Source organism: Miscanthus floridulus, chromosome 15 (genome assembly GCF_019320115.1).
Source record: "Miscanthus floridulus cultivar M001 chromosome 15, ASM1932011v1, whole genome shotgun sequence".
Taxonomy (NCBI): domain Eukaryota; kingdom Viridiplantae; phylum Streptophyta; class Magnoliopsida; order Poales; family Poaceae; genus Miscanthus; species Miscanthus floridulus.
In genome coordinates this window covers 61,801,591-61,823,797 of record NC_089594.1, presented here as the reverse complement: position 1 = coordinate 61,823,797, position 22,207 = coordinate 61,801,591, and the positions used below count along the sequence as shown (strand labels likewise).

General features: G+C 46.0%; 2 protein-coding genes and 1 pseudogene across 3 annotated transcripts; 2 read left to right on the top strand and 1 right to left on the bottom strand.

Moving 5' to 3' along the window:
* Nucleotides 1-5,106: 5,106 nt before the first annotated feature.
* LOC136507537 (uncharacterized) lies at nucleotides 5,107-7,828 on the bottom strand (annotated as a pseudogene).
* A 6,970-nt stretch (nucleotides 7,829-14,798) lies between these two features.
* LOC136509425 (uncharacterized) lies at nucleotides 14,799-16,573 on the top strand. Its single transcript, XM_066504226.1, has 3 exons — nucleotides 14,799-14,872; nucleotides 14,985-15,159; nucleotides 15,982-16,573. Exons 1-3 carry the CDS (start codon nucleotides 14,799-14,801, stop codon nucleotides 16,249-16,251), a joined length of 519 nt encoding a protein of 172 aa, XP_066360323.1. The 3' UTR covers nucleotides 16,252-16,573.
* A 1,117-nt stretch (nucleotides 16,574-17,690) lies between these two features.
* On the top strand, nucleotides 17,691-22,114 carry LOC136508826 (bifunctional 3-dehydroquinate dehydratase/shikimate dehydrogenase, chloroplastic-like). Of its 2 annotated transcripts, none has more exons than XM_066503606.1 (10): nucleotides 17,691-18,143; nucleotides 18,349-18,454; nucleotides 18,743-18,961; nucleotides 19,699-20,045; nucleotides 20,164-20,227; nucleotides 20,317-20,422; nucleotides 20,506-20,646; nucleotides 21,188-21,336; nucleotides 21,431-21,596; nucleotides 21,680-22,114. In XM_066503606.1, exons 1-10 carry the CDS (start codon nucleotides 17,779-17,781, stop codon nucleotides 21,724-21,726), a joined length of 1,710 nt encoding a protein of 569 aa, XP_066359703.1. In that variant the 5' UTR covers nucleotides 17,691-17,778; the 3' UTR covers nucleotides 21,727-22,114. The 2 variants fall into 2 exon arrangements, with proteins under 2 accessions (XP_066359703.1, XP_066359702.1); XM_066503605.1 differs by having other exon boundaries at nucleotides 19,690-20,045.
* The last annotated feature ends 93 nt before the right edge of the window (nucleotides 22,115-22,207 follow it).

Below are 22,207 nucleotides of genomic sequence, written 5' to 3'. Positions count from 1 at the left end.
ACTTGTCTCGACGCCCATCGAAGAAGGAGCGCCCTCCATCAGCACCGAGCCACCGGGCGACCTCTTCGACGAGGCACCTACGCTTCACTTCGAGCCCACGCTAGGCTCAAACCCCACTGTGAGTAACGTACATACTGTTATTTACTCGCTATTATTATCTTCCGCTAATTCTTCAGAGGGACACCGTTGTCCCCGCCATGACCGCCATGCGACCAGTTCCCCTATGGCCTCACGTCTCCTATGGACATGTATGCCCAGGGCTCTGAAGGATGCTGGCGCCATTGCCTCTCACATCCAAATTCATGGGGATGGCGAGCTACGCTCCCGCCTCTTTTCACGACCTCATGAATGATGATGTTGAGAGCGATGGCTCCAGCATTGATGACATCATGGCACCTAGCCACCCTTTGTCCTAGGAGTGCGCTATGGCGGATGCTTCGGGACAGCCACTGGTGGTGGTGGAGTCTCTATACACCCACACCCCTCTAGATCCTCGCACGGAGGCCCTCGCATGTGCGCAGGAGCACGGCAAGGAGCTACGATAAAGGCGGCAGAACCAACCGCCACCTGCGCCTGCGCGCTTGGCATAGCACGCTGTGCCCTGTGCACGTAACTCGGTGAGTGATGCCCGAATCACGCCCACCAGGTTCAGCGCAGCATCATCGATGGGAGAACTATCCCCCATAGTTCGCTCGGGCTGGCAAAAACATCATGCGTGGCGGCGATGCTTCTGTGTAGCCTTCTTGAGCCCATCGACCCACAGGAGCAGGTGGTCCACCGAAACCTCCGGACGCTGGTGGAAATCATCATCGTTCAATAGGCTGAGAGCTCCTCATCGCGACACCGACTCGTGGCCTCTCTCCCCACTAGGGGAGCGGGGACACACCAGATGAATCACTCCATCCGCTCGTCGCTACAGTCATTAGGCATGGAACAAGAGGGTGTAGCTGTGCCACGACCTGACTCAGTGCCTGCTCCACATCGGCCACCTGTGCGCGAATGCCTCGAGCTGAACCGAGATGCTCGTAGCGTCATTAGTAATCGGCGTTGGGCCCAGCATGATTATCAACAGAATATCATCGGCAGTCCTCCGAGGGGTATCCCATGAAGGTACATTGATTGGCAGAGATGCGTGTAATCGAGAATAAGAAGGCAACAGAGACACATGAGTTAGACAGGTTCAGGCCATCGGTATGATGTAATACCCTACTCTTGTGGTCTGTTGGATTATATTAGCTATCGTATGATGTTGCATGTCTTTGGAGGGGGTCCCTGCCCGCCTTATATAGTCTAAGGGTAGGGTTACAAGTCGGTTAGATCTAGGAGATAACTAGAAAGTAATAACAAATTATAGGAATCATGGGACCATACGTATCCTAACAGATCTCGTAGTATCTTTAGGATATCTTCCTGGTGTCTTGCGGGAGATGTCGAGCAGTGTTGTGCCCCATAAGGCTTCATCTTATGGGCTGGGCCGCCCCTAGGGGCGTAGCTCATGTGGTCTGCCATGGGTATCCGTGGTTGTACCCCCCCACAGCTAGTCCTCGAGCGCCTTGCATCCTTTGTGCAACACCGTCTTGAGCTCGTTCGAGCAGGTGCGAACAAAGCCAAGCAGTCAAACTCACAGTCCGACCACTGTGATAAGTTGCCGAGCAGTTGTGAGCCATCGCCGAGCAGTGTGAACCATCGCCGAGCAGTGTGAACTGTCGCCGAGTAGTGTGAACCATCGCTGAGCAGTGTGAACCATCGCTGAGCGGTGTAACCCAAGTATGGCTTGCCATAAAGGGTGTAAGGAGCTCAAGTTCAAAATCAAAAATTTTCTCACAATAGACCAAGTGTGCCCACTTAGAGTCTGACCATGAGAAAGGGAGATAGTCTTCTTCAGCTTCAGGCGGTGCGGAGTCTTCTAGATTAAAGCAAACACACTCACCGCAAGGTGAAGTGTGCTCATTTAGTCCTCGAGCCTGATAGTAGGTGACGTAGTCATATGGTGCCTAGGTCCAAAGTAAAGAACAACACAAGACCAGCTGAGTAGGCAGCTAGTCCCCGGGTGTAATCTTAAAATGAGAAAAGCACATTCACCATAAGTTGAAGTGTGCCCACTTAGTCCTCGAACCTAACAGTAGGTGACGTGGTCACATGGTGCTAGAGTCAGAAACAGTCAATAGAAGAAAATCTCCAGTGCGGTGAGGAACCAAGTCATATTGATGATGTAGTCCCTGAGCCATAAGTGGAAATCTTGGAGAAAACAAATCACGGAGAAAAAACCAGAGTAATGGTTGTATAGTAGTAATTACTGAGCCATAATAGATGGTGGAGAAGTTGGTGAATATTTGGTGAGCAGTAACAACTTGCGGCGATAAATAGGCGATACAGGCTGTAGTTGCATGAAAGCCCAAGTAATGGCCCACCACACTATTTCGGAGAATGCGAAGAGGCGCAAATCGTGGAGCAGTTTCCTAAAAACCCTCGAATGCGAAAGGTAGGGGGAATGTTTTATAACTACGCCGCCACACCCCACGCTCCCACCTTTGCCACTTTGCCATTTCATCTTCCTCCTCAGCCCTCACACTTCTAAATTCACACGTGCTTCCACCACCAATCCCAAACCAGATCTGAGAGATGGCGTTGAAGAAGGGAGCTAGAAACCTAAAGAAGGCGAGCGCCGGAGTCAGCCATGACGATGAGTGGGTGCCGTTGCGCACGAGGGAGGTGGAGCTCAACAGGATGGTGGAGGCGGGTGTTCTTCCTGATCGTGTCACCGTCGGATGGCAGCCGGCCAGCGGTGAGCCCTACCCAATGCCTCATACTGATGAAACTGTAGTATTTGAGGATTACTTCTAGTGTGGGTTAGGATTTCCTATTCATCCTTTCTTGAGGGATCTATTGGAGTTCTAGAGAGTCAGTCTATGCAACCTCCTCCCAAACACCATCTTGCACATTTTGATTTTCATTCATTTTTATGAGGCATATCTTGGGATTCTTCCCCACTTCAACCTCTTTTGTCACCTGTTCTAGCTAAAGAAGAATGGTGGTGGTGGTTCCAAGGTGGTCAGTGGTGTGTATATTCAACTGCGTGATGGAATGGTGGGTGAGTACCTCACTGTGCTGCTGAACATGTCGATGAAGGGGTGGAACGCCAGGTGGTTCTACATGAAGCAGAGCCATCCTGCCATCTGCTGTGACGCCAACCACATCCCGGAGAGCTAGAAAAGCTAGTCAGAGAGGCCAAGCAGTGCCGATATGGATCAGGTGAGGGAGCTCCTCAGCCTAATAAAGGGCATAAAGACAAACAATGGACTAGTGGCGGTGAGTTTCATAGTACACCATATCCAGCCCTGCAAGGAGAGGGCCATCGTGGGCTTTGACTTCAAGGGGGACACCGATGGCACCCGGGAGAGGACGAAGATGCTATCGAGGGATGACGTGCTAGAGCGGGCCACAGATGTATTTGCTCTATTTGCCTCATTTAGTGTGTCAGGGCAGACGAGACCCTTCAACTATAGGAACCCACTTCCTTAGGTGAACATCTTAATTGTTTGTTGCTAATCCTTTTTTATCCTATACCATTGTCGAGCAGTGAACTGATTCACTTATGGAAAGATCCATTCACAGGAATGAGCGGTGTACTTCTTAGGTGTGCCGAGGGGTGATTAGCTACAAGCGATAGACGCCCAGCCACCAGCTCAGCCTAAAAAAAGGTGTTGTCAGCGCCTCATTGGAGTCCAAAGGCGCGGACGCTGGCCAGACAAAGTCCTCCCCTAGTGTTGAAGAAAGTCTAGGGGAAGAGGGTAGTGGCAGATGAGCCAGCCCGAAAGAAAAGGAAGATGGGGGTGTTGCTCCCTGCAAGCCAGGCGGCATCTCGCTTAATGGTGACTGGACCACTCGGACGTAGAGTACGACGATGTCTGACTGGTCAGATGACGATGGGGCTCTAGTAGCTCCTCCTCCAAGCACTGAAGTGCCTCCGCGCAACACGCACATGGAGGAGCGATCGAAGGGAGGGGAGGGAGTCCCTGAGCAGTAGGCGAAGGAGAGGCCGACGGCGGAGACCACGAGACCTCCACCCCATGGCGTGGGAGTTGACCCTAGGGCCGTGCCTAGGGGCTTGGGTAGGTAGCACTGGTTCAAAAAAGTGTATCAGTAGGCCAACACATAAGTATCCTTGCCTTAGAGTTATTTTGTTGTCTAATCCTTAACACGGTGGCGATTGACGAGCTGATCTAATGCAGAGCGAGGCGTGTGGAGGAGTTGAATTCGTCCTTCTAGACCGGTGGGCAACTGGGGGCTAGTCCCGACGCAAATGAGATGCCAGCAGATCCCATCCTAGAGTCCCCGGGAGCTCATCAGCCTATGGAGGAGCCAACCACCACTACTGGTGGACTTGGCAGTGGTGAACGGTTGGTGCCAATGGCGGATAGGTTGGTGACGATGCCTAGGGCAATGACAGAAGCTGCCGAGGCTTTAGAGGTGGATGCTAGAGTTACCGATGCCACGTCAGAGTCTAGAGCGGGGAAGCCTATAATGCCAGAGGAACCGACGACGCTCCTTGAGGCATTGGAGGGCATGGTTGGACATGCTATGTGGCAAATGAGCCCCCTGGTGGTGCCACCAGCTATGGAGGAGGAGGACAAGGTGAAAGAGATCGAACGTGAGGAATCACAACCCCAAGCTATCTAAATCCTCCGCAAGTGGAGCAACGAAGTGGCGGTCATTGAAGAGGACACCACTAGGGAACTCAGGAGGCTAGAGTCCACCTTGTCGATGGCGATGAAGCATATCAAGGTTAGCATTACGTCATCACTATTCATCTTTAACGTTGGAGATTAGAGTTCTTCATAGTCTTGGTGCTTTTGCAGGGGATAGCTCAGACTGCTAAACAACGGTGCCAGCTGATCAAGAGGATGGAGCCCCTCGCCAAAGAAAATGCAAACCTAAAAGAGACAATGAAGCTTATGGAGAAAAATGTCCAGAGGACCCAGCGCGAGTGGGATCTTGCTGAGTCTCAAGCGTGAGATCTGGAATACCAAAAGGGGCCACTGTCCGAGCAGTTAGCGGTCGTGTCCAAGTAGTTGCAGGGTAGGTTCGAGAAGCTGACCATTGTCTCTAAGCAGCTAACAAGTTTCCAAGCAGCTGGAGCGGAAGTCCAAACAACTCAGAAATGTCTTCGAGCAGAGAAAAGGTATGGCGTATCGGTGATTTTGCTTTGCATTGTTGAACAATCATATTGTTGCTGACGACTGTTATGCTTGTAGAGCAAAATGCGGAGCTTGGCCAGCTACGCCAAACTATCGGGCAACTTCAGGGGGAGGAGAAGAAAGCGACTAGGCAAGCGGAGAAGCTAGCCGAGGTGCTAAAAGGTGAGTAATTCGTGGTCGGAGTTACTGCTGGAGTAATTTCTTTTGTCTAACAGATCCTTGTGATGCCTCAGACTATCGTTGGAGGACCAAGGCATAGTTCGATGTGCTAGAGCAGGAGGCTAGAACCTAGAGGAGCAAGCTCGACGCCATAGTTATCCCTAGCTCCCCCCTAGAGGGGTTGTCCAGCATTGTGGTGCTGGTCGGCGAAACAACTTTGGCTAGGGCGGCGATTGGATCTCAATGTAGCTAATCGGTGAATCAAGCTTGTGGAGTATGAAGATCTCTGATCCTAGCAGATGTTGTTGACCTAGTAGTGCACTGCTTTAAGCATGGTGGTGACCCTGGCGACCTCAGTGTCTGCGAGAGCCGAGCAAGCTCATTGGCTGCCACAGCCAAGTTGGCGCTTGGGGTCTTATAGTCGTCGTGGCTATCAACATGGACAAATTCATCATCGAGGTTGCGTTTGAGTTGGCATGGCCTTCCTTGCGAGTCAAGCTAAGCCTTAGCTAGCACAAGGGTGGCCTTGTTTGCTCGGCACTAAGCATGGTTGACATTCCTGTTGATGCAGGCGGTGCGGTCCTCCTCATTTTCCCCTTCCCATGGGGGCTATCGATGCTGACGTTGAAGATTGCGCCTCCACGGAAGGGAGGTTGCTTGGCGGTGGTTTCGGTGACAGTCTCCGTAGAGCCCTAAGGCTCAGAGTCTAGATTCTTCTCTATGATGGTTTGGAGGGATGCTTTGGAGCGTCGACCGACGTGTAGCTTGTTGACAGCCGGTGGGAGCTGGTCGGCGATCTGGTCAGTGGGAGGATGGACATCTCCAACCTAGTCCATGAACTTGCCTCTTAGGGCATCTTGATAGGCGACGGTGATGCTGGCGAGCCCAAAGGGTAGGGTCATAACCCCTAGAGTTTCCTGAGTAGCCTCTGATAGATCTAGATCGGAGGGTGGTCAGCGCTGAACTAAAGTGGTCAGAGCCGATTCTGCGATGGAGAGGCAATCGACGAGCTTTTGGCCAGCCTGATCGATGGATGTGATTAGATCATCATTGTTGATTTGGCTCCTCTAGTAGCGGGGGAGTGGGTGGCGAATTGTCGGTGAAGGCAACCTCAGAGGTGGTTCTAAGATCGGATCTGCAGTTGCAGGTGTTGGGGTGATCGGCGCAATATTGATTTGCACTGGCTCGATGAGCTCTCTGACTCCATCAGCGTTGATGATCCACGAGATCGATCCGACCGTGAAGATCTGGTTGGGTTGTGGGAGGGACAAAGAGCCTGCAAAATGTACCATCTTGTTCGACATGGAAACAACACGCACACCCCTACCTAGCAGGGTTACAAGTCGGTTAGATCTAGGAGATAACCAGAAAGTAATAATAGATTACAAGAGTCATGGGATCATACGTATCCTAATAGATCTCATAGTATCTTCAGGATATCTTCCTGGTGTCTTGCGGGAGACGCCGAGCAGTGTCGTGCCCCATAAGGCTTCATCTTGTGGGCTAGGCCACCCCTAGGGGCATAACCCATCTGGTCTGCCGTGGGTATCTAGGGTTGTACCACCCACAATGATGATGATGTCCATTGGGTGGTGGTGAGAGCAGGCAGTGTGGGCTTTCGGCCGGACCATCGAGGGGACCAGTGAGATGTACCCTAGGCATGGTCATCAACCCGACGATCGGAGTCCTAGCCCAGGACCATGGGCCTTTGGCCGACGCATCCTGAGAGCATCGTTTCCATAGCGCTTTCGACCGTCTACCAACATCGCCAAGTATACTAGGGAGACGAACCCTAGTATATGGCTCAAAGACTTCTGGCTCATCTATCAAGCCAGAGGAGTGGATGAAGACCACTTCATCATTTAGCCAGAGCTCGGTTTCCTTCCAGAGCCACAGGATGACTTCTGTATCCATCCGTTCAAGACCAAGTTCTCTTCGGTTTAGGATTTGCTATTCGGTATGCATCATTTTATTCTTTGTTGCTTGCAACAGTTGTTCTGGTTCTAAAAGTGTTTGGTGGATAAAGAAACAACCTATTTGTAGTAGCTGTTCATATTTGTCATGGTTATCTTTATGCACTAACATCATACGAGATACTATAAATAAGTTAAATTCTTTGTATAGGACTATAGGTAGCAAAAAAAAGATGGAATTATTTAGTATTTGTTATAGAAAGTACAAACTACTAGATGGTGTGAAGAGTGTGACCTGGTTCTTGACAGCTATATTGCCTGTTTCTGAGATTGTCGGCATGCGCTTACTGTACTGTCATACTGATGTGAAGTAGTAACATCTTTTTGAAGAGAGACCTGAAATATCATCATTCTCTGATTTATTGATTATGCTAAGAAAGAGACAGTTGACAAGGTTTGTAGTATAGTGAAGCAGCAGCTGGCTCTTCCCGATGGGACTGCTCTCACTGGCGAATCAAAATTCGCTGAACTTGGTGCTGATTCACTGGGCACGGTCATCCCTCTATTGAAATTGACTGTAGCTCCAAAAAAATAGCAGCACTCTAACATCGCCAACTTTCTCCTCTAGGTTGAGATTGTGATGGGCCTCGAAGAGGCATTGCAGGATGCGGCGGTGTTAGAATCGATGGTGTACCTCTCTGTAACCGTAGATCCGTGAAGGCTCCTTGCCTTTCTCTGTTGAGGCGCATCGGCAAGCATGGACACCGATGCCGTGGTGTAGTAGACGTCGTAGTGGCGAGGAGGTGAAGTCCAGTGGCCCGGTGTAGACCTACAGGGGCGACGGCGGTGCGGTAGGACATCCTGTCGCTGGCATTACTTCTTTAGGATCGGATTAGGGTTTTCTATAGGTGGGATGGTGGCTCCAGTGAACCTTGTCGTCCGAGCCTAGATCCCCACCTTACCTTTTCTACATGTTGTGTGACAGGGGTCCACCAACCGTATTAGGGTTGGGCGCCTCCGATCAGGGCACAGAGGCAAGGGCCCCCCTATTGGTGGAGATCAACTAACATTCTCCCCCTTGATCTCAATCTATCTTTCAATTTCATATCATTTACTTTTGTTCATTCCATTATAGATTAGCGCATAGAGCATGTCTCATCGTCACGGTCCATTGCCAATAGACTTAACAGCTACAACACACTACTCTGTTCTGAAATAGATACTTATCTTTGGGCCTTCTTTTGTTCAGGAATTTTAGGCTTTCTCTTAAACCCATGCTAGCTACATGTTCTCTGAACATGTTGGGTGGTAAGCCTTTTGTAAGCGGATCCACGAGCATCCTTTCTGTACTTATATGCTCAAGATTTATGACTTGATCCCGGACTTTATCTTTCACAATATAATATTCTATGTCAATGTGTTTGGCAGCACCACTTGACTTATGTTGTGAGTATACTGTACTGCCTAATTATTATCGTAGTATCACTTAAGTGGTCTATAGATGTCGTCAACCACCTTCAAACCGGGTATAAACTTCTTTAGCCAGTTCACCTGCCCGTTGCCTCATAACACGCTACAAACTGTCATACATTGTGGACGATGTAGTCACAGTTTGCTTTGAGCTTTTCTATAAAATAGCTCCCCTTTGCGAGATGATAGAAAATCCATGTCTGGATATGTATTCACTATCGCATAATCAGAATCTGAATATCCCACTATGTGGAGTCAATCAGATCTTCTATACGTCATCATGAGGCCTTTCATTCCTTGCAAGTAACGCAAGACTTTCTTTATCAATTTTAGTATTCTATTCTAGAATTGCTCTAGAATCTGCCAAGTAAAAATCCGGTAACAAATGTCAAGTCAGGGCGTATACATACTTGAGCATGTTGCAAGCTTCCGACAGCTGAAGCATATGGAACCCCTTTCACTTTATCGATTTCATATTGGTTCCTGGGGCATTTAAAATCCCCATATCTGTCGCCCTTGACTATAGGAGCAGGTGAGGGACTATATTTGTGCATACATAATTTCTTTAAGATCTTTTCCATGTATGCCTTTTGTGATAGTCCTAATACCACTTTACTTCTATCTCGGTGAATCTCGATCCCTAGAACGAACGAGACTTCACCAAGATCTTTCATATCAAGTTTTGAGGACAAAACTTCTTTGTCTCCAGTAGTAGACTGACATCACTACTAGCAAGTAAGATATCATCCACATACAGGACAAGGAAGATAAACTTCCTATTCTTAAACTTTGTATAGACACAATTGTCCTCTATATTTTCTTTAAACCCAAAATTTTTTATTGTCTGATCAAACTTCAAGTACCACTGTCTTGAAGCTTATTTTAATCCATAAATGAATTTCTTTAGGCGGCATCTCATTCGTTCTTTTCCTTCCATGACAAAACCTTTCGGTTGTGCCATGTAAATATTTTCCTCCAAGTTCTCGTTGAGAAATGTCGTCTTTACATCCATCTGATGTAACTCTAAATCGTAATGTGCCATTAATGCCATTATGATTCTGAAGGAATCCTTACATGAGACTGGAGAAAATGTCTCATTGTAATCAATCCCTTCTCTTTGCGTAAAGCATTTTGCCATAAGTCTCGCTTTATCTCTCTCTATATTTCCTTGAGAGTCAAGTTTTGTTTTGTAGACCCATTTACAGTCTACTGTTTTGGCTCCTTTAGGAATTATATCCAAATCCTAAACTTTATTGATATTCATTGATTTCATTTCATCTTCCATGGCCTCAAGCCACTTTGATGAATGATCACTACTCATGGCTTCTTCAAACGAGGTGGGATCATCCTTCATTTGAAATTCCTTAGTATTGTACACTTCATAATCAGCAGAAATAGCTGATTTTCTAACTCTTTGAGACCTTCTAACTCTTTGAGACCTTCTAGAGGCCTTCACATTTGGCACATCTTCAGTTTGAGGCTACTGTTGCTCCCCCTCATTTGTGGCAATAGGTTCTATAGGATCCTGAAGAAGAGGTTCCTCATCGTTATTCATTGTTGCCACAGGTGGGATAACAACAGGTGTTGGCACCACAGTATCTAGCACTGTCGGTGCAGCAACAGAAGGTAGTGAGAAAAATGGCTCATGAATAATTAGAGTGGGCGCATACACCTGCTTCACTTCAAGGTCAATTTCTCGAGCTACCATGCTCCCCCTCATCAATTCATTCTCTAGGAAAACAGCGTGTCTTGTTTCTACAAACTTTGTATGTCTCTCTGGACAGTAGAAAATGAAAAACTTTTGACTTTTTTTTGGTAGCCAAACAAATAGCAACTTACTGTTTTGGGATCTAACTTCCCAATATTTGGGTTAAATACTTTAGCCTCAGCAGGGCTCCCCCACACACTTAAGTGTTTAGTGAGGGTACTCTTCTTGTCCACAACTCATACGGTGTTTTGGGCATCGACTTACTTTGTACTCTATTAAGAATATGAATGTCGGTTTTTAACGTCTCAATTCACAGGCTCAACTGTAAGGTGGAGTAACTTATCATACTGCCCACCATATCCATCAGGGTAAGATTGATTCTTTTAGCTACTCTATTCTGCTGAGGTTCGCCCGGTGTAGAATACTAGGCTACTATGCCATTCATTTAGGGTATGTCGACCATAGTACTCCCCCACGGTTAGACCTGACTATCTTAATATTTAATATCTTAAAATTATCCAATGCTTCTATTCTTTCTTTGATTGGATAAATGTAGCCATAATGGGAGTAATCATTTGTGAATGTTATGAACGAATCATAACCATCCACACTCTTTACAGAAAAATGACCACAGATGTCTATGTGAATAATCTATAAAATTCCTACGCTTCGTTTGTCATCTTTCTTTATTTTCTTTACATACTTTCCTTTTATGCATTCTCTGCATTGTTCTAAATCTGAGAGCTCTAATGGAGGAAGAATATCACTCTTAACTAGTCTTTCTATTCTCCCCCTCCAAATATGGCCTGAACGATAGTGCCATAATTTCGACAACGCATCGTGAGCTCTCTTATGCCACCATTTCCAGAGTAACACTCTATCACCAGTTGCTTTATTAGTTGGGTAGCACATGTCTTTAAAGAGCTAGTGAGCCGACTCTTTATTCTATCGAGGTACTCGGTGACCGTGTCACACTCTGGGATTAAGCCCACAATTGTAGGTTCAATCATGTTCTTTATCACAACCAAACATTTCTTATTGGCAGTGACACTTCCTATGCTCAAAAGTCATAGGACTTCTTTGGGATTCAAAATCCCTCTCTTTAGTTGCTCAAGCGGCATCATTCTCTTTTGTCTCTCTCACCGGTGCCACAAACTCAGTGTAACACGGTGAGGTGACTACCCAGTCCACCTTAGACAAGATGAAAACCAGGTCAAAACTTTTCTTAACATAAAAATAACACCATTTGCATGCCTTGATTCTAACATTGGTCAAAATTAAAACATACAATTATTCTTATACACTAATTCTACATCACCATTGGGCAGAAATAGAATTAATGTATAACTCATTAACTTTGACAACTGTTCTTACACACTAATTCTACATCACCGTTGAACAGAAATAGAATTAATGCATAAATCATTAACTTTGATAACTGTTCTTACACACTAATTCTACATCACCGTTGGACAGAAGTAGAATTAATGCATAAATCATTAAAATTTATAACTCTTCTTATACACTAATTCTACATCACCGTTGGGTAGAAGTAGAATTAATGCATAAATCATTAAAATTATGATATTGTTATTAACAACGTTGGTCAGAAAATAACAACATCATAATCATGTCAAATCTCCTTTTCTCCAATTAAATACCACATTGGTTTAAAATAATTGGAGTATAAACAACTTTTCTTTGGCTGTGGAAAAACTCTCTTTTTCTTAAATTTTACCCACATGGAAAATTGCTTTTTCTATTTCCTTTAATCCATTAATCAATTTCCAAGAAATAAACCTTTACTGGAAAAACTTTCTTTTTTCTCCAGTTAAATATCACGTCGGTTCAAAATCACTGGAGAATATACTTTTTCTTTAGCAGCGAAAAACGTATACTCAATTTCTTGAATTTTATCCACAGGGAAAAATTACTTTTCTATTTTTCTTTTGAGCCAATTTGCATTTTCAATTTTCCAGGAAAAAGAAAAAAACAAAACTGGACTCTTGTTCTTCCTGTGTCGGCCCAAACCGGTCAAAACCGGCTCGGCCCATCTGTCCGCACGCGCACAGGCCGCAACCTGGGCCTGGGCCGGCAAAGTGCCGCGGCGCGCTCGCGCCCGCCTGGGCCGGCGACGGCCCGATCAATCTCGGTCGTCCGCACCGATCCAATAGTCGAGCGTCAATTTCGGGCGGTATAAAAACCCGTCGACGCCAGGTTCCTTAGAAACCCTAGTTCATTTTCCCCTTCCCACTCTCTCTCTTCGCTCTCTCAGCCGCAACGGCTCCCCTCTTCACTTCTCCTCAGTGCAAGGACAGGAGCCACCAAGAGCGAGACGACGAGCGAGCGGACGGTGGAGCGAGGCAGCCATGGCGCCGTCGCTGGCCCCCTCGTCGGCGTGAGTGCTCCCCGACGGGTGAGCACGCCACCGTCGAGCGGCCTGGCTACGGCACCCCCTTGGCTGAGCCCGGTGAACAGCCTGCCCCCGGCTCGGCCCTTCTTCTCTGGCGCCGACGAAGGGCCATCCCGACGCACGGCGAGGTTTATCCCGTCCCCTTTCCCCTTCTCTTTCTCCGATTTGGATTGATCTCTATTTTCCGAACCAGAGGTGGGGATTAGGGTTAGGGTTTCTTTGATTCCTTTTCTTTCTTTTGATTCGACCGATTCAGTTTTCCTCTTTGGAGTTCATCCAAATCAGGATCTAGGGTTAGGGTTTGTGTGCCGACCCCTGTTCTTTTTCTCTTCTTTGGATTTTTCTTTTCTTTGATTTCTTTTCTTTTCGGATTTGATTCCGATTGGGATGGGGATGAAATTGGGGTTAGGTCTTAGGGTTTGGCCAAATCCGAACCCACTCTTCTTCTTCTCCGAGCTTTCTGCGCGGGTTAGGGTTAGGGTTCTTGAGATCCTTTTCCCCTTTCTCTTCTCTGATCCGAACACGGATCTTTTCTGTTCTTGTCATGCGCCGGTGAGAATGGCGGTGCGGCATCTCTTCCCCGCGTGGTGGCGGTGGTGACCGGGGTTCCAGTGACGTCCACCACCCCCGGTCCCTTTTTGCTTTGCTTTTACCCGGTTAGGGTTAGGGTTACACACTGGCAACCTGGCTCCGGTATCATTGTTAGAATCGATGGTGATCCTCTCTATAACCGTAGATTCGGGAAGGCTCCTCGCCTTTCTCTATTGAGGCGCATCGGCAAGCGTGGACGCCAATGCCGCGGTGTAGTAGACGTCGTAGTGACGAGGAGGTGAAGTCCAGTGGCCCGGTGTAGACCTGCAGGGCCGACGGCGGTGCGGTGGGACATCCCGTCGCTGGCAGCACTTCTTTAGGATCGGATTAGGGTTTTCTGTAGGTGGGATGGCGGCTCCAGTGAACCTCGTCATCCGAGCCTAGATCCCCACCTTACCTTTTATACGTGCTGTGCGATAGGGTCCCACCAACCGTATTAGGGTTGGGCACCCCCGATCAGGGCGCAGAGGCAATGGCCTAATAGGCCGTTGGACATATTGGTGGAGATCAACTAACAGGCGGACCTTATTGAGAAGCTTATGCTGGAGGCATCTCCAAAGGTTGTCTAGATCCATCTCCAAAGGTTGTCTAGTTCCATCAACCTTGTCGATCGACGACTTTGCATTCGATCTCTGTTGTATGTTAAATTGTTCATGTTACCCATTTGTTCTTTCTTGATGATTCAAGATGAGATTTTGTATTGATGTTGCTGAGGTAAATTAGATGATCCAAAGGCTACATGAAGCAGATGAAGACAATGTATTCCACTTTGCATTTGTATGTTGTACTACTATAGAGAAACCAACGAACTATTATGAAGAAGTCTCTGCAACTATGGCTTTTGATTTTTGAGAAGTCTCACACATGAAAGTCTGAATCAGATGCAGTTGAGCTTGGGATACAGATTTGCAAATACCAGGTGCCGCCCCATTGCGTTGTTTAACCACAAGCGTTGATGAGTTTCAGCTTTGTGATTTCTCGATACCAACTTGAGTTGTAGTAAATCAGATTAAGGACAGGATTAACAACAAAGTCTTTAATGAGAAAACTAGGGCTAATGGAACACATTAACCATAATTTTACCCATCTGGGAATTTTTACTGTTACCTATAAAATCATCATGATATCATTACGAAATTCAACTTTCAGCGATGAACTGTAGCATCGGTCACAAACTGTCACAGGAGAACAGTGCCACTCAACTTCGGCAGGATCCAGCACGCAAGGAAGCTTGGAAGGTGACACGACAGTCTGGATTTGAAACAAATGAAATCCACAATTTTCCCCTGAAGAACGCTGACCTCTGAAAAAATATAGAAAGATTTTTCTAAAAAAAAGAGAGAAAAATGTCATCTTCTACCTCCTTGGCTGCCCTTCTCCTCCATGGCCGCCTCCATTCCTCTCCCCCTCCGTCAAAGGCGTAACCTTTCCTAGTTCTCCCCAATAACCCTAAGCCTGTTCGTATGATCATATTTGATTTATAAGTTATGCCTTATCAACCAATAAATAGTATTTTTTTTATACCAAACCAGCCACCAGTACTTAGCCCGAACCAACAGGCCGCCTACCCGATTCCTGGCCTCCGCCTCCGTCCGGGTCGCCTATCCTCCCTGGTGGCCTCTCCGCGCCGCCGACGGGGAGCGGGACAACCGCGTGCAGGAGCTGAGGGTGCCCGATTCTTGGCTGACGCCTGCTGGAGCAACGCAGGTTCGGTCCCAATTTGGTATTTTCTCTTAATTTCTCTCCCACCGATTCTTGTCGCAGCCTTGTGGTGGTTGCTATAGCTCCCCCTCCAGTTCTGGTGGTTGCTATAGCTCCCCCTCCAGTTCTTAGGTACTGGTAAACAATCTAGGGTAGTAGTGTTGAACAGACTACGCTCAAGGGGCAGGTTGATGCCTCTCAATTCAAACGAAATTTGCACGGGCTCAGTTCGTGCTGTTCAGTGTCCAGACTTCAGAGTTCAGATACTGTGTGCGTCTTGGGTTTCTGGCTGCTCACAAGTCACATTTGCCCCCTTTTCAGATCATGACAATTCATTTCTGTGTCACTTGGGATGTCTGAATTCACAGTGTGGATGGGGAGAGTCGAATCTAGAAATCATCATATGGCCACACTGCATTAGAATCAATTAACAGAACTTACTACTATTTCATTGCACATACACAATGTAACTTACAGTAGCTGAACTCAATTTAGAATGTTGCAGTTCTCATAAGTGAAGGCGCTTATGTGCATTACTGTGAATTGTGATGCTTCCAATCCTTGTTCTGGATAGGTGCTTGTGCATCAAAACTTGAATTTTTTCTGAACTAAAGGCCTACCATGGAGTACCGAAACTAACATGCTTTGTTTTTTTCTCTCTCGAACACACAGAACTAACATGCTTTGTAATAGCACAAAAAGGGAAAAAGGAAGAAAAAAAAGACTACTATTTCCAGCTGCCTGATCATGGATTGTATGGAACTTAGGCACATTGTTGCCTGCTACGAATCACTGAGGAACTTACCTCCATTTTATGTTGATGACCAGGAATCTGAATGGCTGAGGGAGACACTGCACAAGTGGCTAGACGACGAGTACTGCCCGGAGCCAGCCAACGTAGACATCAGCAGCACCGCCGCGCGGTCGCACCGCGAGTCCCTGATAGCGGGGCAGTCCAACCTGGGAGAGATCTTGCTGAAGATGGTGGGCGACCTGGACAAGCTGTCGTACAGGGAGAGCTTCCATGGCCCCTTCTCGGCTGCCAACGCCGTGGTACGTTTGATCACTCAGAGGATGGAGTCACTGCCACATGAATGATGGCGGTGTGCTAGCTGCAGTTTCTACCTGACAGGACTGATCCAATGCGATTGTTCATGGGTGTCGTCGACAGGAAATGGTGAAAATAGGCTCGAGACTTCGTTTTTCTGTTGAAATTCGACAATGTACCATTCTGCTATCAGCTTGTGAATTTGCAGATGAAACGAGCGATGAAACGTGAACGAGATGGGTGGGCAGTGGACTTAAGGGAGTGCGTAGCCTTTTCTAAAGTTGTTTTGGGTGTGAATTCGCAGTTGATGTGCAATTCTGGTCTACGGAAACTATTCGTTTTGGGTCGATATTTACTAATTTTCATGGGTTCTAACAATTCTTGAGTTGTGATGGATTTATGCCATAGTCATATAAAAGGGGTTGAAGTTTGTAGTATTATGCGTTGCATCTCCAAAACAACTCAAATATTTAAAACTACTCCCTCCAGGTTGGCAAAAGAAGTTGTTTTTTACAGTGACACGATCTCCAAAGCATAACTTTGACTTCTATTTTTATAAAAATATTTATTGAAAAATAATATATGTATATTTTTATGAAAGTATTTTTCAAGACAGATCTATTCATATGGCTTTCATATTTTCAAACTCAACAACTGAAGAATTATTTATGATTTATATTCCCAATATTTGACTCAAACCTTATCCAAAACGACTTCTTTTACCAACCTTGCAAAAATAAGTCCATGAACCCATATTAAATTAAAAACAACAAGAATTATCTCCCCCAAGAGAGCCGCTGGTGTTGGTGGCCATTGGCGGTGTCCACGCCAGTAAAAATTGTTTGGCTCCATCCGATCTCTATCGTCTGGCTAAGAATGCCATAGAGTGGGTACAACTTGCTCTATCGACCAGCTCCATCCGATCTCTATCGTCTGGCTAGGAATGCCATGGAGTGGGTGCAACTCACGTTACTGACCGCTAGTTGGCGGGTACTTTCATACATCCACGAGCTACCGTCTTAGCAATTTAGCATGCCCCAGTGGCAAAGAGTGGCTATGCTAGGAGCTTCCAGGATACGTTTGCGTGCCACTGTCCTAGCAATTTAACATGGTCCGATGGCCAGAGTGGCTATCTCCTTGGTGCAGTGTCCATGTGCCACCATCTTGTTGGCGCGGGCGCTATGCCAATGCCAAGAGTGTACAGCCATTTTGCTTTATTGCTCCTCAGCCTGTTCGCTTAGTCATAAATAATCGTAAATTTTCAACCAAAACAGTATTTTTCTCTCACACCAAACTAGCCAGCAATAATAATCTACGATCAGCAGTAGCCGAACAGGCTGCTTGTCACATTGAGTTTTTTCCCCCCTAAATTAGGTTTTAGATTTGGCCGAGCTTCCTTTTACTTCTATGCCCAATGGGCAACCATCTAGTTGCCCATGTAGTCGTGACACGCCCACTTCAGCACGTCAGTCCTTTTGAAAAACAAAAATGAGGTCCCACCTCCAGCCAAAAGAGCCGGCGGTGGCCGGCAGCCAAAACTTCGCCGCCGCCGCCGCCAGGAGCTAGGGGACAAGGCAATGCCGGCCGGCACATTTATATATGGTGTACCAGGCAGCCCAGCCCGCCACGTGTACTCTTCTGCTGCAGAGCTAAACGCGCCCCTCCACGGCGAGCTGCTCTGCTGCTCCCACCAGCCACCGCTCCGGGTGCCAATGGCGACTGCAGCGACCTCGACGCCGGCGGCGTGGCAGCCTACGCTGGTCTGCGCGACACTGACTGCGCGGGTGCCCCGGGAGATGGCAGCGGAGGTGGACGCCGCGGCCGCGCTCGGTGCCGACGTGGCGGAGCTCCAGGTTGGCTGCCTCGACGGCTTTGAGCCGCGTAGGGACCTGCCCGTGCTTCTCGCCCAGCCCCATCCGCTCCCCGTCATCGTCTCCTACAGGTTCTTGCATCGCATCTGCTCTCCTTAGACACACCTCCTTGGCGCATTCTGTGAGAACTGGCTGGTTGTACAATTGAATGGGGGAAATGTTTTTTCTTTGTAAATTTTCAGATTGTGTTTCTATTGTACCATCAGAGGAATAATATGTGTTTGCCTAGTTAATCTCGTATGAAAGTATGTATGTTTCTTGGTTTTGGTTGGGCAGGCCGAAATGGGAGGGAGGCCAGTACGCAGGCGAAGATGAGCCACGGTTTGAGGCGCTTCTACTGGCAATGGAGCTGGGAGCTGAATACGTTGATATCGAGTTCGAGGTTGGCTACGTCCTCACTCCTTTTAATCTCATTTCAGAATATCACAATTCACAAGACTAGCTTGCAGGGCAAAGAATTTCTCCTTATCCAGTTGATTTCAGAATCATTTTGTGAGGCTTGGTGAATTCATAGCTTTATGTGTGCAGTACTACTGAATTGGATATCTGAGAGTTCAGAGTTGGATTACATTTCAATGCAGTTTTCTTCTTGTGCTTAATTACATGTCTTCGGGACAAGTGAATCTCTTTTCAATTGGTCACTACTCACTATTGCCTTGCTGCTCTGCAGGTCGTTGACAAATTTATGAAGTTTTTGTCTGGGAAGAAACCTCAAAACTGTAAGCTCATTGTTTCAGCATACGACTACGAGAGCACTCCCTCGGTCAATGAACTTCTGAATTTGGTGGCTCAGATACGAACAACAGGGGCTGACATTGTGAAAATTTTAACCACTGCTGCTGACATTGTGGACGCATCAACAATGTTTCAAGTACTTGCACATTGCCAAGTGAGTTTTAGTGTATCCAATTTTTTTCCATATCATGCCATCTGGTGCTGACCCTTAGCTTAGGTTTATAAAGATTATGTGTCCTTAAAAGTCTGCTTGACTCAGATATGAACTTTTGCTAAATTATCCGTGGCACTCCCAGGTTTGTGCTAATTCTAAAACAATCTAGTGCACTTCCAATCTCCAGCAAGTACGCCGTTGTAAATATAGCTGGTTTGCTGGTGACTAAACACGGATTATAATTGGAGAGCTAGGGGCTAGGCTGCTACACTTTTGGATTTCTTCAGATCCAACGCTCACATTTCAAGAATGCAGTAATGAAATCTCTGACCTGTTATCACTAAGACCAAAAAAGACTATATTTTAGGAGAAACCATTCAGGGAGGCCCCTAGTGTGGTATACTTGAATAAGATAAAAAACATGAAGTCATATACAAAATGGACAAATAAAGGATATACATTTAGCAATTCACATGATGACTGTAGGCCTGTAGCCATTGAACTATTTATTTTCTGAGGGAATATTTCACCCGAGGGAAATTTCTTTTTCAAAGCCTCCTTCCATGAATCATATATATGATGGTAAGATTGCACTAGGGATATGCACAAATGATGGTGTAGTGGTTTCCACACAAAAAGATATTATCCTATGTGTTAGTTTCAATGCTTCATTTTCAGTTTCTATGATTCCCAGTTCACATGATCTTTTTATTTGAATAACGAGCTAGGAAAAGCAGGTTCCTATCATTGGGCTGGTGATGAAAGAACAGGGTTTTATTTCTCGGATTCTTTGCGCAAAATATGGCGGATACCTTACTTTTGCATCTCTTGAGAAAGGAAAAGAATCTGCCCCCGGGCAGCCGACGGTATCAGACTTGATAAATAAGTACAAAATTAGGCTGATAGGCCCAGATACTAAGGTCTTTGGTATTATTGGAAATCCAGTTAGCCATAGTAAAAGCCCAATTGTGCAAAATCAAGCTTTCAGATCAGTGGGTTTCGATGCTGTGTTTTTGCCATTTTTGTCAGATGACTTGGTTAAGTTTCTTTCTACCTTCTCAGCACCAGATTATGCCGGCTTCAGGTAAAATCATAATTTGTTGCAATGATTTTTTGCTATATCCTTATTTACTCAATTTTATAGTCTATCCCCCATGTCTGACCATCCAATACTTTCTTCGATCCAATTAATTGAACTGTAGTTGCACAATGCCCCATAAGGAAACAGCACTTAGGTGCTGTGACGATGTCGACCCTATTGCCAGGGTAATTTCATTCCCATTTCTTCTACTATGTATTCTATGAAAAAATACACACACCAAGAGTAACATTTGTAAGAAAGACACCTTCTCCAGGACATTGGAGCTATTAATACAATTATTAGAAGGCCTGATGGAAAACTTGTAGGATACAATACGGACTATTCTGGTGCTATTTCTGCTATTGAGGATGGAATAAGAGGTTTCCACATGCCACCACTTACAATATTGTATTTTGCTGATCTATACATGGTTCGTGTAACTGCCTTTTAACCCCATTTGCAGCATCACAACCAACAGATTCGACCACTTCGCCACTGGCTGGAAGGCTTTTTGTTGTTATTGGGGCTGGTGGTGCAGGGAAAGCACTAGCATATGGTGCAAAAGAGAAGGGAGCAAGAGTTGTGATTGCAAACCGTACATTTGGTATTTATTTCTTCAGGATGATTCTACTCAACAAATTTAATCATACAACTGCATAGTTTACATGATAGGCATCCACATTTTACAGTGTCTAGGATGTGATCTTATAAGCAATTTATTTCACTGAATACTGACAATTCATGATCTTTTAATCAAATTTTACAATATCTTGTCTATTGGCATTGCCTTATATCTCAAAGCTAAGCATTCACATTAGATATAACTCCTATATGACTATGACAACTTGTGTATTTTATTTTTAAAATGAGGCCACGATTTGTAAGTTAGGCCTTGCAGACCTTAACCTATCTTGGGTCCAAACTCCAAACTCCAAACTCCAAACTCCAAACTCCAAAGTTAGCGATTATTCCCAGTTTATAGACTAGATGCTTATTCAATGTGCACTTATTAGCCTTTGGAAATTCCATTATGTTCTAGTCATGTTTTCTAGCATTTTATTTGCTCTGAAACTTTTCTTGGCCGCCTAATATCCTTTTGTAAGATAAAAATGTGGTTGATTACATTGAGATTTCAAAATTTCCAGCACGAGCTCAAGAACTTGCCAACATAATTGGTGGGACTGCTTTGACCCTGTCAGAGTTGGAAAACTACCATCCCGAGGAAGGGATGATTCTTGCAAATGCAACATCTGTTGGGATGCATCCAAATGTCGATGAAATTCCGTTATCTAAGGTCTTAGACTCGCTTGACTAATTGAACCGTCATCTGTTACCAGTATATTCTGCCTTTTTCTAATTTCGTGTATCGACGCATGATGATCCTGCAGGAAGCACTAAAATCCTATGCTGTTGTCTTTGATGCGGTCTTCGTGCCACGAGAGACTAGACTTCTCCGAGAAGCTGCAGCGTGTGGAGCCACGGTTATTGACGGTCTGGAGATGCTAATCAGGCTAGTGATGGTTCAGTTTAAGCTTTTCACAGAGGGCATGACAGGTACTTCTCATTCCATTTATCATTGTCCAGAAAGATAATGTCGGTTCGTCTTATAAAAATTTCCCAATGAACTCACCCTACAGCTCCAGAAAAGTTGATGCGTGAGGCTATCCTGACAAAGACACATTGAGGGGTGTCCAGATAACAAGGTCTCTGCAGATATCATGGTTTCTGCAAAAATGGTTCCAGTTGTACATATGTCCTCCTTCCTGCTTCTTCCTCGACGTCTGGGAAGCACCGTATTTGATTGATGATTCTTCAACACAAGCGGGGAGGAGATGCAGCTTTCGGCCTCATCCTGTTTCTCTTGCTGCCTGCAATGATGCAGTGTCGTTTTCATCACATCACATTCCTCCAGGGTTTTGGACTCGCCTGTTGTTCAGTAAACAATATGCTCTAGTTGAACAATGTAAAGATGTTTTGGTTTTCAGGTTGATGAATTGGTCATGTTAGTGTGTTTTGGATCGACAATGCTAAGAATTTATCTGTCATATCCACATGCAGACGTGCACCAGTTCCATATTCCCTTCAAGATTTGGATTCAGAGAATCGTTTCCTGAATAAACAATTTTTTTTTACTTTTGATTTGAGTAATTTGATCGCGCACTTCG